At 49.0% G+C, this 18,533-nt stretch overlaps 1 protein-coding gene across 6 annotated transcripts in view; it reads right to left on the bottom strand.

Moving 5' to 3' along the window:
• SLC2A9 (solute carrier family 2 member 9) overlaps window positions 1-18,533 on the bottom strand; it is a 227,177-nt gene that overhangs the window by 88,469 nt on the left and 120,175 nt on the right. For all 6 annotated transcript variants that reach the window (XM_035714584.2, XM_025437830.3, XM_025437828.3 and 3 more), the window contains one exon: window positions 14,663-14,795. In XM_035714584.2, coding sequence (XP_035570477.1) covers window positions 14,663-14,795 — 133 coding nt within the window. The remainder of the gene's footprint in view (window positions 1-14,662; window positions 14,796-18,533) is intronic.

Raw genomic sequence — 18,533 nt, 5'->3', positions numbered from 1 at the left:
TCAACCAGCTGTGATTCTGAAATGAGCAAAATAGCAAGATGGCCAAGGGGTCACACTGGGGGGCGAGAGAGCCAGGGCACAACAGATTTCTCCCCCTGCAACCTGGGCAGTCACCTGGCAGCTAAAACCTCAGTTGTCTTCTGTAAAGAATTAGAGTGACTAGTGTCAACGCAAACAAGACTAGATTCATAGAAGGCTACTCTATGTTTCAGAAGGTATGCATGGGAATCAACTGACGTGTCTATTAGGTGATAAGCCAGGGATTATCCCCGATGAACGACAGCTATCAGTAGTAGCTTTCTGAGGTAGAAAGAGTGGAAGTACTTGCTAAAAGACGAAGATCCAGACTTTGGTTCCAGTTAAGTTTGGGTTCAAGAACTGGCCCACCACCTCCTAACTGAGTGTCTTTTGGTAGGTTATACCCACCTCCTTAGCCTCACCTGTAACATGAGGGTAAGAACATAATCTCTCAGAGCTGGAGGAAACAGGCATGTGCCTATGTGCCCCAGGCCCTTAGCACATGAACAATCCATTTGTCCTCCCTTCTCTCACATCACTGCAAAGAATTAGGATACCCTCCGCCTGTGTCTCAAGTAGGCATCATTTATTTGTATTATTTACTGAATACCTACTATATTCCAACAAAAGACAGGTCTCTACAGCACCTTAATGTCCGTGACTAGTGCTTGAGATTTGATTTTAGAGACAGGACAGCCTTCAGAGAGTTCATTGTTAGACATTGTTCAGAGAGTCTCCGTGTCTGACTAAAACTAGGAATTTTTGCAAAGCGTTCAATAAAGGCATATGCTCTTCATGCTTGTGAAGGCTCCAGTTCAAAGAAGTTTTAGTCAGACATGGCTCATAGCATGAAGCACAGAGCTTGGAGGAGCAGCGTGCTGCAGAGACCAGAGAACACACTTGGGTGTTAGGAGTACTCGGTTTCATTCATTCTTCGAATTACTGTTCAGGGAGCACCAACTACATGCCAGGCTCTGCTCTAGGTCCTGGGGCTTCAGCAATGAGCGAAACAGGAAAAATTTCTGCTCTCAGGGAGCTTTTCCTGGAGTAAACAGATGCTAAACAAATTAGCATATAAATATACAATTTCAGGTACTAAGTGCTCAGAAGAAAAATAAACCAGGGTGAGGGACAGTGAAGAGAAGAGAATGCTGTTTGAGCTATTGTAATTGGGGAAGGCATTTTTGAGCAGATGCCCCTTCAGCAGAGACCTACGTGGAGTGTTGGGGCAGGGGAGAAGGGGTGCAGTGTGCAGATATCTGGGGGAGGAGCCTTCTGGCCGCAAGAGCCTGTGCAAAGGGCTGAGGTGAGATATACCGGGAGCATCCCACCATTGCCTAGCTGTGTCAGAGTCTGCCCACTGGGACAGAGTCCCCAGTCACTGTGTGGTCTGTAGTCCATATTTCCTGGACTCCCATGCTAGCTGGTTCCTGGTAGATCCACCTATGCGAGGTGCAGATGGAGGTCCAGAGGTAGGAGGAAGAAAGATTCTCTTCTGCCTCTGGTGGAACCTACAGCACCATGAGTAGTGGAGACCCCTGCTCAGCCTCGAGACTGAGGCTCTGGCATCCTTCATGGCAGTCACACCACCCGCATTCACGCCAGCAGCTCCAGCATCCCCTTGACGTAATGCGCCTGAATCCCTCTGCATATTTGTCTCCTCATCTATAAAAGAAGGAGCAGAAACCCTGGAGGCTTTTCTGGTGAGGATTAAGGCAGTGGATGCAGCATACTCAACCTTTGCTACTTTCCGAGTGCTGCTGTAGCAAATCATCACAAATATGGTGACTTCAGACAACATGAACCTATCATCTCATAGCTCTGGATCAGAGTCAGAATCCACAATGCGTCTCAATGGACTACAGTCAAGGTGTTGTCAGGGTGTGTCCCTTCTGGAGGCTCTAGGGAGGATGCGTTTCTCAGCATTTTCCAGGCTCCATGGTCTGCCTGCATTCCTTGGCTTGTGGCTCCTTCTTTTATCTAGAAAGCCAGCAACCTTGGGCCAAACCCTTCTTGTCCCGTCTGTCTTCCTTTTCCACAACAAAGAATCCTTGTGATTACATGGGGCCCACTTGGATAATCCAGGCTAGTCTCCCAACTCACCAGAAGCCAGTTGATTAGCAACCTTAATTCCATCTGGGGTCTCAATTCCATTGTCGTGTAACCTGCGATATCCACAGGTTCTGGGAATTAGAATGTGGACATCCTTCAGAGGAGAGGGATGTGATTCTGCCTCCCACACTAGCACATAATAGTGATTTATTAAATGATAGAAATCATTTTGAACTTATTCAGTGTGCAATGTTCTGTGCCATCTCACTGTCCCTTAGATGGAAAGTAGGCCACTCCAGCAATGACACTTGTGACTACCCTGTTGTGTGAGCTTGTTCGTGGGTGGTAGCAGACCCTGAGCACTTGTTTTTCAGGAGCACTGGGACCAATACCACTTCTGTCCCAACATGCCAGGTCCTGACCTCAGAACCCAGACTGCGCCAACCTGAAGAAAGCATCTCACCCAGTCCTGATTATACAGGTGGAGAAACCATAGCCCAGACAGGTCATATGACAGGAGTGCGGCTCCTGCCCCTGGCCAGTGTGTAACACTGGACACCGTGGTCTCTTTCGGTATCTGTCATCTGGAAGGGCTTAATGAGACTGATGCCTGGGAAGTAACTGGCAGGGATGCTCAGATGATGCACATATTCTGCTTTTGAGCATTTTCTGCAGGCTGTGTCTCATCCACAGACCGCCCAGTCAAAGCTGGGGCTTAGGAGTCTCCCTTCCTCTCTGCCCTGCAGGGAGCTCCTTGGTTCATAGAATATTAAAATCGACATCCTTGCCATTTCATTAAGTGCCCAGTCTATGAAGAACAAGTCATGGGATATTTGGGTGGCTGTTCTAGGATGTGTTCTGTTGCCCAGGTACACCTATGGATCCCCCTCTACTCATTCGAGTGGCAGCCTCTCAATGGGTGAGTCCTGAGAGGAGGCAAGTATAATATGTTGCCTCCTAGAAAGTGGGGCCATTCTGCCAGAACCCCATCTCCATCCTTATCACAGAGGACCTGTGAGAGTCCAGATGGGAAGTAGCTACAAGAATCTCCCTCCTGGGAGTCAGGGAGCCTGGTTTTTGAGCTCCAGCTCTGTAAATGGCCAGGTTGAGCAAGTTCCCAAATATCTCTAGGTTGAGTTGCTTATCTATGGAAAGGGGAGGCCCATTTGCTTTTGCCCGGCCAAGGAATTCTGGAAAATTCAGTATTTTTAATGACCTTTAACAGGTGAATGGTCTTCAACAGATTGAAGCACACTTTCAAGGCTTTTATTTCTTTCCAAAGCCTTGTCTATACAGTGCATAGCCAATGGAAGTCTGTGCTGGAGGCCGGGGACATGGCACTCAAGGAAACACAGTCTCTGCCCTTGAGAGGATCACTGTGTGGAGAAGGAGAGAAGGAGAGTCACAGAAACAGGCGATGATACCACAGCATGGCCAGTGCCAGGGGATGACTAGGGGAGGGAAAGATGATGCGGGACCATGACTGGCTAATGTTATGTGTCAGCGTGTCTGGGCCACGGCACCCAGACACAGTTGACCTTTGAACTGCGTGGATCCACTAATACATGGATTTTTTAATATGGCACTATTTGAATTTTCTCTTCCTTATAATTTTCCTAATAACATTTTCCTTTTTCTAGCTTACTTCATGGTAAGAATACAGTATACAATACATATAACATACAGCATATGTGTTAGTTGACTGTTCATGTTATTGGTAAGGGTTCTGGTCAACGGTTGGCTATTAATAGTTAAGTTTTTGAGAAGCCGAAAGTTTTATATAGATTTTCAACTGTGTGGGCTGTTGGCAGGCCTAACCCCCACAATTTTTAGGGTTAACGATAAGTTGGTCAAACACCAGTCTAGATATCCTGGTGAAGAGAGTTTTTAGATGAGAGTCACATTTACATTGGTGGACTCTGAATAAAGTTGATTATTTTCCATAATGGGAATGGGCCTCATTTAATCAGCTGAAGGACTAAAAAGATTGAGCTCCCAGGAAAAAGAGGTAAATCTGCCAGCAGATGGCCTCAGACTTCACCTGCAACATGAACTCTTCCCTGGGTCTCCAGGCCAGCAGCCTGCCCTGCAGATTTTGGACTTGCCAATTTCCACAATAATATGACCCAATTCCTTGAAATAAACCTCTCTCTTTCTAAAATGTATTTACATATTTTTAATATTTACACAGACAACACACCCTGTTGGTTTTGTTTCTGTGGAGAGCCCTGGACTAATATAGGGCCATCCCAACCCTGCTGGGACCTCAGGGAAGGCGTGGCTCCACCTCACTTCTTAGTTGAGTGCATGGTTCTAGAAGCACGTGGCTTCTATCTGTGTGGTGGCTGGAGAGATGTGCCTGTAGACCTCTGACCACAGGGATAGAACTGACCAAAGGCCACAGCTGCTGTGCTCTGCAAATCATCGCCCCGTGTGTCCAGGCCATATTCTTCAGGGACTTTTGCAGACAATGGCAGGGACTGCTTCCAGACACAGCAAGGAAACCAAGGCATCCCTGTTCTAGGGACATAGGACTCCCCTGAGACTGAGGGGGTTGCCAGCCCCACCCTTCTCTTGCCCACTGAGGGTCCAACTGGTATCATGGTCTGTTGACTCCCTCCACGTTTCTTATACAGTCACTAACTCCAATAAAATCCGTGCCGCTTAGTCCCACTTGGTGTCCACTTCCCAGAGATCCCAGAGTGACACAGAAGTGACTCACACGGAGTCTGAGCTCCATGGAGAAGCACTGAGCTTCTATGGGAATAAGCTGGACCAAAAAGGAAGACAATTATTTCCAACCTGGCAGCATTCCCAGGTCCTCCTCAAGGCCCTCTGAGACAGGCCCAACATTACAGAATGCTGTGGAAGGATCTTCATGATGCCCAAAGATCTGCAGGACCCCAAGGCCATTATTGGGTCCAGGGTACTCGTGGCCTCTATGGGAGGTTGTTTCCTCCACCCTTTCAACCAGGACCTACTTGATATACGACGACTGTTTGTTGACTGGCTGATTTCAGCCACATGATCATAATCACTGACCCTATGTTACCACGTGTTTTCACACATCACGAAGCATTCTCACATCTGTGATCTCAACCTGAGGATCCTTCTGGGCCCTGGAGATAAGCACTGTGTTCCTCTCATTTCACAGCGGTGGGGGGAGGGGCACTGAGGACATGTCTGAGACAATGGGCAACTCGCCTGGACTTACGGCTACCGTGCGGGGAGGCAGGGGCAGCACCCAGCCCGGCTGCCTCTCCATCCACCCCGGGCCCACAGTGCGGCACTGTGGCACACGGGCGCCTTCCAGACAGCCAGGCAGCATCAGAACAGCAGCAGTGAGGTTACCAGGTACACAAAGGAAAGAAAAGCACGTAAACTTAATGGCTGACACCAGAGTGTCTCGGAAGGAGAGAAGTGACTTGGCTGAGAAAGTATTTTGACAAACACCTGGAGTGGAAGGTGTTTGCTGAACATCTGCACGTTGTCTGATTCCAGCTTTGGAAGGGAAGGCAAGCTAGCAGGGGAGGAATACGAGCTCCAGGGCCACCCAGAAGGCAGAGGCGACCATGGGCAGCGGTGAGAGGGAAAAGAAGAGGGTGCTGAGCCTCAGGGACCTCATGCCTGGAGTCCCTCCCGAAACCTTCAATATAGCCTTGAAATGCTCAAGGGATGTGGGCTGCGTGCCTGCTGCTATGGCGCTTGAGGAAACCAAAGCTTCCTGAAGTTCAGGTTGGGGTGTTTATGATGCGAGGTAGAGCAGCACACAGGGAGGCTGGTGCCCCCCACAGCCTGGAGCCCAGAAATGCTCAGCATTTCCAAGACATCTTGAAGAGGGCTTGGACCTGCCTTGTGCTGTAAAATTGGGGCTCCAGGCAATTCCCCCAGCTCTCAAGGCATGGAGACCCCCAGTAGGCTCAGGGCTGCACAAGATTGGCAGCAACCACAGACCCAATACAGAAAGCATCCCCTGCTTGGCTGGAACCCTTGATGATTCTCTCAATTTAAAGGGATTCAGTCTGGAATGAAGTGTATGAGCAAGTTCAAGATGTGCCTTTGTGCTCCGGGAACTCAGGGTGGTTTCTGAGCTGTTTTCTTGATCCTTTAGACCCTTGGGTGTTTTGTAGGAAGGCACCTGGTCCTTTGCTTGGCAGCCAGCCCATGAGCAGGGTCTCCAGCCAGGGGAAAGGGAGTCCTGAGAGATAATTACTCCAGGGGCACGGAGGGGGGCACTCTCAGGGGTCACTCATCGGACTCACACAATAAATATGACAACAGAGCACGACCAGCGGAGGGCTTGGTCTTCCTAGAGCAGGTTAACTGTTGGCTGGCTGAGGCAGGGAGAGGACCTGGGAGGAGGTTTCCTCCTCTGCCAGGTTCAGGTGCCCTCTTCCTAGGGAGCAGGGCACTAAAACTGCCCCTCCCCCTCTCCCTTGTCATCGTCATCTCCCAGGAGACACCGTGTGCCAAGAATCCCCAGGTAAGAGCCGTCTGGGAGGGGCTGGCCATACCAGGGCTTCCTTCCTAGGCACATGGCTTTGTTTTTGGTGGATGCATTTGGTGGTTAGGAGGCTGCAGGGGCACATCAGACATCCTCCCTTACCCAGAGCCCGCCCAGCACAAAGCACAGCTCTCTCACAAAACGGTGATCTCCACCTATGCCTGCCTTCTTCCCAGGCTGTCCTACTTGCTTCTACTATTTCCATGCTTTTGTGATCACATGGATTTCTTTTCTTTTTTTTTTTTTAAGATTTTTTATTGATTTATTAGAGACAGAGAGAGACAGAGGGAGAAGCAGGCTCCATGCAGAGAGCCCGACGTGGGACTCGATCCCGGGTCTCCAGGATCACGCCCTGGGCTGAAGGCGGCGCTAAACCGCTGAGCCACCGGGGCTGCCCATGGATTTATTTCTGTTCTATTTCCCCTCCACTGAGCATTATGTCCTAAGGATGCCTTCATGATGCTACAATCATTTTATAATTGCTAAACAAGTGAATCAAGTTGGGAGAAAGAATTTTCAGCTCAGGATACAGACACACAATTGCTTAACCATCTTCTGCTGTTAAAGGTGCCTGTGTGGAGTTTCAACCTGGCTCAAATACAGGAAATCATAATATTGAGGAGGCAATTTTCTGGGCTTTAAGTGCAGCAACCAAGGGATCAGCTATGTTGTACTAATGAACTTGTCTGCACACACTGTGTGTTACAATTACGAGTGTACGTGTACACACACAAGGGAGCACAATGTACTTAAACGACCCCAGGTTTAGAGAGAGACAAGCCGAATCTGAACCTTATTCCTTATTTTATCGGGGGCTGCAGGTGAGCTGTTCAACCCTGATCGCAGGTCTCCCTGAGATTTTTGGTGTCCCAAAGATTTGCAACTCCCAGGGATCATGAAAGCAGAGCATCTCCTTTCGCCCAATTACTTATTGTAAAGAAAAATAGAAACAATCAGAATGCCCAGCAATGTTGAAAGTTCAAGTAAAAAAAAAAATTAACAGTATTTAAAAATAAGATTAATTTGTAGTTCAGCCTGGACAGATTTTGCTTATTTAAACTGATGTTATGCTGCTGCAGTAAAACACCACAGACTAGAGGCCTGAAACAACATGTTTTTATGTGACAGTCCTGGAGGTCAGAAGTCCACAGTGGGTCTCACGGGACTAAAACCAAGGTGTCACAGAGCTGTGATGTTTCTGGAGGCTCCGGGGGAGAATCCGCCTGCTGGCCATTTCCAGCCTCGAGAGGTGTCCCGTCCTGCACCCACAGGGCACTCTCAGTCTCCCTCTGACTCTGACACCTGCTGTCACGGCCACATATCCTTCTCTGACCTTGTCCTTCCTCCCTCATTCACTTACAAGGAGCTTTGTGATGACACCCAGTTCATCTGGACAATCCGAGACAACTGTCCCCACCTCGAGATCCTTAAGGCGGTCACATCAGCAAAGTCCCTTGTGCCATGTCAGGTGCCATTCACAGGTTCTAAGCATTGGGATGGGGACACACTTGGGGGCCCTCATTCTGCCAGTCACACATGACAAGATACAAACAGTAATGAGGAGACATGCTCAGGACACAAGATAGGGGCTGGGGATAAAAGCAGCCTCATATATGAATCCGAGTGATGATCCCCATGTAAACATGATGGAAACGTGATGCAAAAGGACAGAAAAAGTTCTGGTACAAATGACAGCTGATTGGTAAGAGGGCTGAAGAGCTGGGGGATTTTTTTCCCTCTGATATTAAACAAATTCTTTATTCCCAGAGGAAAAAATTCATTCACGTTAGCCACAGAATCCTGTTCTTCAAAGGTGAGGTGATGCAGAAAGGACAGAAGCAAACAATCCCCTTTTATGCGTGCAATCCTTTACAGTTGACAACGCCCTTCCCCCCCACACCCACTCTCCTTGACTTGACTACCTTGCCCTGCCTCAGGGCACGGATTAGGAAACCAAGGCCTACAGAATGTTGGGAGGCAGGGCACCGGGGCATGATTGAGCCCCACCTTCCAGCAGTTTCCATGGTTCCTCCCATTCCTGCCCAGTGCTCAACACCTCTAGAAACAAGAACTCCCCACCTCTGCAAGCAGCCTGTTCCATCTTGCATCTCCGCTCTAGTGGTGACCCGCTGTGGCTTCTCCCATTTGGTTCTGAATCTGTCACCCCAAATAAGGCTGCTTTTCCTTCCCCTGGAGAGCCTGTCAGTGTCATCTCTTTATGAAACTGGACAGGCTGGAGGCAGACAGACAGGGCGGCGGCCATCCTGGCCATGAGTTGGGAGGGGCTTGGGGAGGATGCCAGGAGAGCAGAAAGAACAGGGGGTGCTCACATCATGGTGGGTCCATTGGGGCAGACACCCGAGACCTCCAGGCTGTGCGTGCTTTGGGCTTTCATCTAGCTCTGCCGCCACATGGATGTGCCCGACAGCCTGGGCCTCACACCTGGCCATCCACGGGATCTGTGCTCCTCTGGAGGCCAGCTGTTGTAATGGTTTCGGAAAAGCTCGTGTTTGCAATTCTCCTCTGATATGAATTCATTTGCATATAGTTCTTGACTTAATAAAAACCAAACCTCTGGTAGCCAAGGTGGGGTAATTCACCCCTTGCTAAAAGAAACTGAGGCTAGCTGTCTCCATCAAGGACCATTACGGGGACCTGCTTCCATCTACCTGGCATGTGACCTTGTCCCCTGGAACAGCCCCTTCGTCCAGCTCAGGTCACTGAGGCATATTACAGAGAAGGGGCCTCATGACATTCCCTAAGGCACTAGGCATCATTGGAAATGTAGCGAGATGCAGACAGTTGCTTTCACTGGAAGGAGGAAGACCTTCTCACGGGGTGGGTGTAGGAGTGCCGTGGAAATGTTCAGGAATGATAAATGAAGGTAGTTCCCATTAATCTCAGGGCTTAGCTGAGTGGGTCCAGAGCTCATTCAGCCTCACCTTTATGTAAGTATCATAGGGCTGTTAAAACAGTGCCATTTGGAAGGAGCCCAAATTAGCCTTCAGAGCACCCAAAATGCCTCAGCCTGGTTGGTCTTACTGGTCCCAGCCAACAGTACTTCCAACGTACCAGGGGCCAGATGCTATTACTCCTTCTTCTCTCTTCCTCAGGAGCAGTCCTAACTCTCTGTGGCTACAGGGTATTAATTAATGACATTTCCCAGGCTCCTTGGCAGATAGGAGAGGCCACATGATCACATTCTGACCAAACAGATACACAGAGTGTGCGAGCCTGCAAGGAGACTTCTCAAGTAGACAGGCAAGTGATCCCTCCCTCCCACCTTCCTCCTCCTGGCTGGAATACAGCTGTGACAGCAGCCACTTTGGACCCTGAGGCAACCCTCTGAGGATGGCAGATAGAGGGATTAGAAGGAACAAAGTCCCTGACACCACAAAGGATCAGAACATAGATCGCCTACTTTCAACATTTTCTTACGCATGAGAGAGAAATACTCTTCTATTTGGTCTAACACGCTACCATTGGGTTTTCTATCATAAGGTGGTGGACCTGAATCCTGACCCACATACCTTTCTCTCCAAAAAAGATGAAAGAAACAATCTTCCCCTAGAGCATGGTTCCAACCCAAATTACAATGGTGGCCAACAGTGACAGTCTCCCTTTTCTGTTCAGGCCAGGGTTCTAGCCTATCATTGGCTGCTGCGGAAACACACTCCATCCTATCCACAAAACCACCACTACCTCTGAACTCTCCACTAAGTCTAAATGCCCAGTTGGGATTCCAGCAGCAAAGACCAATGTGGACCAAAGGTGAGGGGCGATGGAGCACTCCCAGGAAGGGAGCTTTCAGGGGTATCACTTCTTCTGGTGATGGGCATCTATTCCCCTTCCTCTCTTGCCTGTATCTTTTTTCTTGAAGCTCTCCTCCCCTGGTCCCTGTAATTCTAGTAGAGGGGTAATTCAAATATCACAGCCCCCCACCCCCCAATTACCAGATGGGATAGTAATCCCCAGGCAGGCCACTCAAGGAATTTTAATTCCCAGGGAAGCAACTGGTTCAAGGATGGCCATGTGACCTAATAAGGGCCAATTAGGGTTCTTTCCTTCAGGGGTTGAGGTATATGCTATGTATAAAGGGAATCTGTGTCCCCCTAAAACAGTGTTATAAAGTTGGAGCCACTCAGGACTATCTTGATGCCAAGTGGAGAGAGCTTGTCTAAGAATAAAGCCAATGAATCCTAAAAAGGTCTAGGATTTGGAGAGAGAGAGAGAGAGAGAGAGAGAGAGAGAGAGAGAGAGAGAGAGAGAGAGCGCCTTCATAGCTTGATTTTAGCTCTTGGACCCCACTGTGTCTGAAGGAATTCCAGGCCCAGAGAGAGAGAGAGAGAGAGAGAGAGAGAGAGAGAGAAAGAGAGAGAGAGAGAGAGAGAGAGAGAGCGCCTTCATAGCTTGATTTTAGCTCTTGGACCCCACTGTGTCTGAAGGAATTCCAGGCCCTTCCCTCCCTATTATGAGGAAGAACTCTTATGGTTCGCTCCTGATATGACTTTCCTCCTGGATGGGCCACTGAAAGTAACATTTTCATCCCCATCGCCTCTGCTCCTGCATCCATATTTCATTGCTGTCAAACTTGGGCCAGAGAGCAGGGTGTTAATTTTTGGTGACCTCAAATACCACTCACAGGAACATGACTTAAGAGTTTCCCTTTTGCTTAGGCTGCAGCTTCTGTCTCTTACACCCCAAAGGGTCCTGCTCAATGCCACTTTCCTGATCCTCATGACAGGCATTTATTGCCCTATCACGCTGCCTATGCTAATATTTCATTTCTATCAATTCAATATCCCCCCTTTCTCACAATGGAAGTTTGGGCTCTTTTCCCTATTTTTAGACACTGGGGGCTTCTCCTCAACTCCTCTCCAACAAGAGGGCCACCGGTAACTTGAGATCAAATTAGAACTATGAACTGCGGGTGGGGTAGGGTGGGAAATCCTGCAAGGGGGCTGTGATATGGTTGGGTTGCATCCATGGCCCTGATTCACGACCTCCCTACATGTGTGTCCTTTGCTTTGTAGCTGTGTACCAACCTCAACGCCCCCCGACTGTGGGCTTCACCATGTCAGTTACTTTGGCCAATAGGATTTTTAGTTGATTTGAAGCTTGAAAAGCCATTTGTAGGGTCACCTGCATGGCTCAGTGGTTGAAAGTCTGCCTTTGGCTCAGCTCGTTAACCCCGGGGTCCTGGGATTGCGTCCTGCACTGGGCTCCCCACAGGGAGCCTGCTTCTCCCTCTGTCTGTATCTCTGCCCCTCTCTTTGTGTCTCTCAAGAATAAATAAATAAAATCCTAAAAAAAACTCAAAACACTTGTGTTTTCTACTTCCTCTCTGGGAACTCTTGAGTTCACCATGAGAATATGCCTGAGCCAGCCCACTGGAAGATGAGCCCATGGAACAGAGTTGAGGCCAGCCTAGGTCAGTCAGCGAACCACCAGACACACCAGAGAACTTCTGCTAAGACCAGAAGCATTGCAAGCGCGAGCCCTATCAAGATTAACAGAAGTTCACTGCTGGCCCATACACTAGGGAATCATAAATACTATTGTTTTAAGCCAGTGACTTTTGAGGTGGTTTGATGGGCAGCATTATTATAAGCAATAGCTGACAGCTGCAGGGCCTCTGTCCCCAAATTACCAACAGATCAGACAAGGCATATCTCCAACAGTGCCAAACAAAGTAAGTGCCGGGTAATAGAATGTGTTTTGTTTATGCCAGAGGTTCTAGAGCAAGACTGTCAATGTTCAAATCCCAGTGCCACCACTTGTTAGCTTTGTGTCCTTGATCAAGTTATCTTGTCTTGTTTTTTTTATTTGTTTGTTTTATTTTGGTTTGTTTGTTTTAAAATGGGAATAATAATGTGATCTACTTTCCATGTTTGGGAGGCTTTAATGGTCTAATGTGTGTGAGGTGCTTAGAATGATACAGTTCTCAATACAGATGTGCTATCCATGAGTTTGCCCATCTCTCCTACCCTCGCCCTCACCTCCTGGAGGGCTGGGACGCTATCCTGCTCTCCCCTCTCTCCCCATCCACCTGGCAGAGAGCCCAGTACAGTAAACATCTGTTGTTTGCTGAACGTCTGGAGTGAAATTCCACTTTTATTAGCACAGATGCAAATTTCAAAATTCTCTTTCAACCTAAGGCCAACAACATCTTTGTTCTTTGTCTAAAGCACACGTGTAATATTTATCATTTTTTATAACTAGACTTCTATCTCACTCCCTACTGTGCTGTGAAATAAACCTTTTTCACTCTCAGGCATTTACATGCACTGCCCATTCCAACCATGCTTAATTGATGCATTTCCCAAGAGTTCTTGCTGATGAAGCCAGGAGGGATGGAACTGGAGGAATCACCGCCTTCCACTGATCCATAATCTGGCTACTTTTGGGACTCAGTTCCCTTTGGCTCTTTCTCAGCCACAGTAGTTTTGCTCCAGAGCCTCCCGTATCTGACAACCAGCCTCATTCTCTGCAGCCTGACTTCTGGATGGTTTGCCTCCCCAGGGGCCCCGTGGGAAGTTCCCTGGAACACGATCCACTGGTGTCTCTGTGCATGAGCAGGGTGGGAGGAAAATATCAGGTTCCAGTCCTCCTCCTGACACTTAGAGCTGTAAGATGGGGGAGGGATGAGCACTGGGTGTTATGTTATATGTTGGCAAATTGAACTCCAATAATAATAATAAAAAAGATGGAGGAGGGCTGTTAACGGGAATCCCCTGGAGGGGGGCAGGATCAAGTCCCACCCCTACTGCCATGCTCTTGACAATTTTGTGACCATGGGCACTCCGCTAAAGAAAGATCTGCAGTTCCCATTATCTTTTTAAAGGCATCAGAAACCAAAAACCGAAAACCACAGCCTTGGTCAGGTCACCTCAGCCCTGTAAGCCTCAGTTCTTTTGTGTAAACAGTGAAGGTAATGAGAATGTCATCTGATTCCACATTTTACAGGAATGCTGTAAATGAGAAAATAGATCCTGACCATACACTGCTAGGCAAAGAGATGCAATTATTAGTATCCCATTTGTTAATTCAGAAAATGCTTAGGTTGTTTGGATTTTAAAATGCATTGCACAAATTATAGTAAACTAAAGACTATATAATTCTCAATTTTTTTTCTCAGATGTGGACATTAGTGAAATTTACACCAGAGGACAGAATGGATAAGAAAATGGACAGAGTTCTCAGAATAATGGACAACAAATGCTACTATGAACCTCATATGTATCACCTAATTTAACCATCGTAACAAGCCCAGAAGGAGGGTTATATTATTTCCTTCTACAGATGAGGATCCCGAGGCTCAGGAAGGTTAGAATAAGGTCAGGCAGCAGAGCTGGGGATGTGAAAGCAGCACTGGTTCATCCAGCCCCTCATGCGTAACAGAGGTGCTGTCAGCTGTCTCCTTTTACAAGAAGAATGCATTGTTCATTCCAGTTGTCTACGTCTGGGCAAAATAGGTTGCCTTTTCAGGGCCCTGTAGGAATGCCTCTGATTCTGAATGCTCTGCATCTGACCCGGCACCTCATCATTCAGGGGATCTAAGGAAAGTGACCTAAAACCAGTCCCCAGCCCCATCGTGCACATCATGTTTCTCTCCTGTAAAATGGGCATGCTCTGCTTCTCCTTCACAGAGCTGCTGGCGCCCAGCCCATGCTGGCAGGCTATGGGTGCTCATATTGCACTTGCATGCTTCCTTTCCTTATGAGTCTTAGGACAACAGAACCAGGAAGTGAAGAAGAGAGGTGGGGAAGAGAGCCAAATAGACCTAAACCGCTAAGTAACTGGGTTCCTATTGTCTTGTGGTTGGGACCACCTGAGACATGGCAATGGGGAGACACTGCCCAGATGTGAGCAGACCTGAGTCTTATCCAGCTCTGTCCTGGCTTTTCCAGGCTCCCTGTATGATCTGTGTGCCCACTGCAGGCTGTTGGGAAGATAAAGCAACACAGGTGTCCAGGGGCACTTGGTGCAGTGTCCGCAGAGAGGAATGAACCCAGCTCCCAGCGTGCCCTTTAGTGCTGACCCCCGTGAAGAGGCTTGAGCTATATATGAAAGGCCGTGGGCTCCTACCTTTCTCGGCTCCTGCCTGGTCATGCTTCTCAAAGAGCAGGAAGCGCGGGCTCTCAGGGAGAAAGGGCAGGCTCACCAGCTGGACCAAGGCGGGGACAGCAATCACTCCAAACAGGTATGGCCAGGTGCTCTCCTGCAGGGAGAAAGAGGCGGCCAGTGAATGGTTGTGGCCTTCAGTCCTCCTGCTGGGGCTCGGCCCCTAGGCCAAACAGCATTGGCCCTCTGCAGAAGTCCCTACTGCACCAGCGTGATCCCCACCAACAAAGGCTGAGTACAAGACCGGACACAGGTTTAGCACCAGCCTTACGTGTATGGCGTTCTCCATGCACGAGGCTGGCCAGTCCTCAGAGCCACCTGTGCGGTGGTGACCTGTGGGGTTCAGGGGGCCCAAGGCCACTCAGGGATCTCAGGACCAGCTGATGCCATGACCCCTGGGGCATCATGGTAAGCCCTGGGGGAAACCACGCTCACAGCCCCTGGAAATCTCTGTCTCTTCACCAGTGGATGGGGACAACCACAGCCACTTCGCAGGCTGTCCTGAGAGTGCGATCGGATAGTGTTTGGGCTGTGGGGCCTGGCACATGGTAGATGCATGGAAGAAGCTACTGTTTCTGCTGGTCCCAGTTCCCAGATGCCTCTGTGGCCCACAAGACCAGATCCATAGTAGTCCTGTCTGAGGACATACAAAGGCAGTAGCTGTAGCTTCCCTGATTCCCAGTGGGTTGGTGTGGTGGGGCTGGGGCACAGCTTGCCCCTTAGGCAGGGGATTCTTCTCTGTCCAGGGCTGGGAAGGTGAGCCTGGGCCACTCAAGGGGCATTTGGATGAACTCACGCAGCCCCCGTGGTCTTAATGCAGCTTAATGCAGCCAGAGCTGTTCCTATGCTGACCTGAGCAGCATTCTTCTTGAGCTGCTTTTTTTTTTTTTTTTTTAACCAAGTTTACAAACAAAGCTCTCACTGTGCAAGAGAATGCCCACAGGAGGCAGTTCTGATGGGGGAGAAAGCAAAACGCTCAATGCTAAATAGTTGACATGTTCTATTTCCTCGGAAAGCGAATAGAGACCCACAAAGAGGCATGTTCAGACCTGAAAAGACTTCACACAGTGGGCTGTTGGGCCAAGGCTCAGGCGGCTTCAGGTCAGGTTCTGAGAACCCCCAGGGGCAGAACTTCACTGTCATGTTGTCCCAGGCCTAGCTCCCTAAGGAGGCCTTTGAGCCCAGAGACACTGGTAGGTTCCCAGTTCCCAGATTGCACGAGGTTCCAGCAGGCAGGGACCCCTGAAGCATGGAGTGGGCCAACTGGCTCACAGAAGGCCAACAACCAGGTCCTGATTGTAAAGGGATCCTCAATCCTACTCCCTTTTCTGTGTATAATAATGATTTATTTTCACAAGCTCCTCTGATGTCCCCACTGCCGTGGGAGGAATCGGCCAGGCCAACACCAGCTTGGGGATGGGTGGAGAACTCTGTGTGAAAGACCAGGCAGAGATGGAAGGCAGAAGAGTGGTTGCTGGGGGGGTGAGGGGGGTGGGCGGAGGGAGCGGGGACAGGGACAGTGACTCAGTGACTGCCCACGGGAATGGGCTTCCTTTCTGGGGATGATGACAATATTTGGGATTAGAAAAGACCCATGATTGTGCAGCTTTGTGAATATACTAAAAATCTTAGAAGGATGGCTTTTATGGTAGATGAGTTACAGCTTCATTTTTTTTTTTTTTTAAGACCGAGCAAGAAAGAAAAATGACTCACATGCAAGTGGGATTTTCGCGATGCCTACTTGGTGTGTGTATGTTGTTGCTGATTTTGTTTTTTCTTAGCATTTACCTGCTGCCTCAGTAAAAGCAAAAACAGAAAGCTGGGGGGTGGGTTGGGGAAAGACAAGGGAATTAACCCAATTAAGCTCCTACTATGTGCCAAGCATAGTGTGAGGTTGTCACACAATTGTCTCATTTCACCTCCCAGCAGCCAGAGAGGCCAAAGCTATTGCTGCATGTTCCAGATGTGGAGACAGAAAAGCCCACGCTGAGGCCTGCCAGCCAGTTGCTGTGCAGATGGGAATCAAGCCAAGCTCCTCCCACAGGATCTTGGGGGGCTTCCGGGGGGCCATCCTCAATGCTACCAAAGGCTGGGAAGAGGAGAGAAACTGGAAGGGCAGTCCTGGAGTATGGAACAGCATGTAGCACTGTGGCCTGATCCATTCAGGTTCACTGGGAAACAACCCACCATAGTGGGAACGTAGGGCCAGAGGATGCTCGTGGAGGCTGGTCATGCACAGCTTTACTGCCATTCCATGGAGCTTGGACGTGTCCCTGAGGACAACCAGGAGCTGTAGAACAGTCTGCACACCTACTTCCTTGAATCTATGGTCCAGCATTTCTGGTGTCACGCTATCAGTGAGCACAGTGAGTGGATTTCTATTATTAATGACCAGCCAAGTCTGTGGTACAGCCTGTGATTGTGAAGTCTTAAATGCAAAGACATGTGGACTCTTTCCTAAAGACATCACTCTGGTGGCTGGTCTGGTCTCCACTTCTGGAGTAAAGTGGGTACTACTGAAGTCAGGGTGGGTGACCCCTAACTCATGATGCTAATGGTGTCTGGATGGAAGAAGGCGAATGGCAGGAATGTCCAGAGTAGAGCTTGGGTGCCACGTTACTCAGGAGGGGCTGAGCTTAGCCAACAGTGGAGTTCACGAACTTGCTTCCTATGAAATCCCAGCTGTCTGGATTTGAATTTTACCTCTTTTCCCCCTTCTCTCTGGCCAACCTAACTGCTTACGCTTAGTCTTCTCATCTGTAAGATGGGGTAACACTACTACCTGTTCACGGGTCAGGAGTATTACATGAGTTAATGGATATAACAAGGGCTCAACAGGACCCTGCAACTCTAAGTGTTCAACAGGAAAGAGTGGTTTTTATTATCAACTGTGATGAGAAGCCCATTACATAGATAATCTTCTTGAATTTCCACATAGCCCTCGGAGGTACAGAACACGATCACACTCAGGTTTCAAAAATATTCACTGCTGCACAGAGAGGTTACAGGGCTCATTGAGGCCACAATATGGTTCCGGATATTCATGACTGAACACCAGGTCTTGGGTCTGAGAACCTGAGTTCTGATCCACGAAGCCTGACCGCAGGTGCCTCAGATACCAGGGAGGGGTCATCAGGGTACCAGACATGGCATCTGACTTTCTTCCATTGCCTCAGGCCAAAGAATCCTCAGTGGCCGTTGACAGTGCTCCTGGGCATTTGGTCCCACATGGAGCCAAGGACTCAGCATTTTGTAACATCATGTAGACTTCTTGCCTCCTGAGGACAGAGCCCATGCCTGGCACAGTGTCTCTGGGAAGAACAAGCAAGTGTGGGAAGGGGCTGTTGTGCACACAGCTGTGATCACCTTCACACAGGCCCCTGGGCAACCTCAGAGGATAGCCTCTAACTTTCCTTTTCGGGAGCTGTTCAAAACAGAAGGTGTGTTTTAAAGAACATGTATTTCTCGCCTAACACAGGACCACGAGGTGCTACGCAAAGTCAATCTCAGATGAGCCTTTGCAAGGCCGGTTTGAGCCTCCTGTGTGCGGCAGAGCGTGAGGTCAGAGTTCTTAAACTTGCTTATTTTACTTGGGAGGAAAGAAAAATGTATCATCTTGTTGGTCAAGATGATTTCCAACCCCCTCTCAGGCAAGGTGAGGGGGTCGCACAAGAACTCAGTTATCTTGTTCTTGCAACTGCAAGGTTTCCTTTCTAAAATAGACTTCGGAGTTGTGTTCCCCCCAAGCTGTTGATGACTCTAGGCCTTTCCATAAATCATATCCTCCTGGACTGCGATGAGACAGCACAAAATCTTAAGTAGAGCTGGAACCATT

This window comes from Canis lupus, chromosome 3 (assembly GCF_003254725.2).
Source record: "Canis lupus dingo isolate Sandy chromosome 3, ASM325472v2, whole genome shotgun sequence".
Taxonomy (NCBI): Eukaryota; Metazoa; Chordata; class Mammalia; order Carnivora; family Canidae; genus Canis; species Canis lupus.
This window is presented reverse-complemented; position numbering and strand designations above follow the sequence as displayed.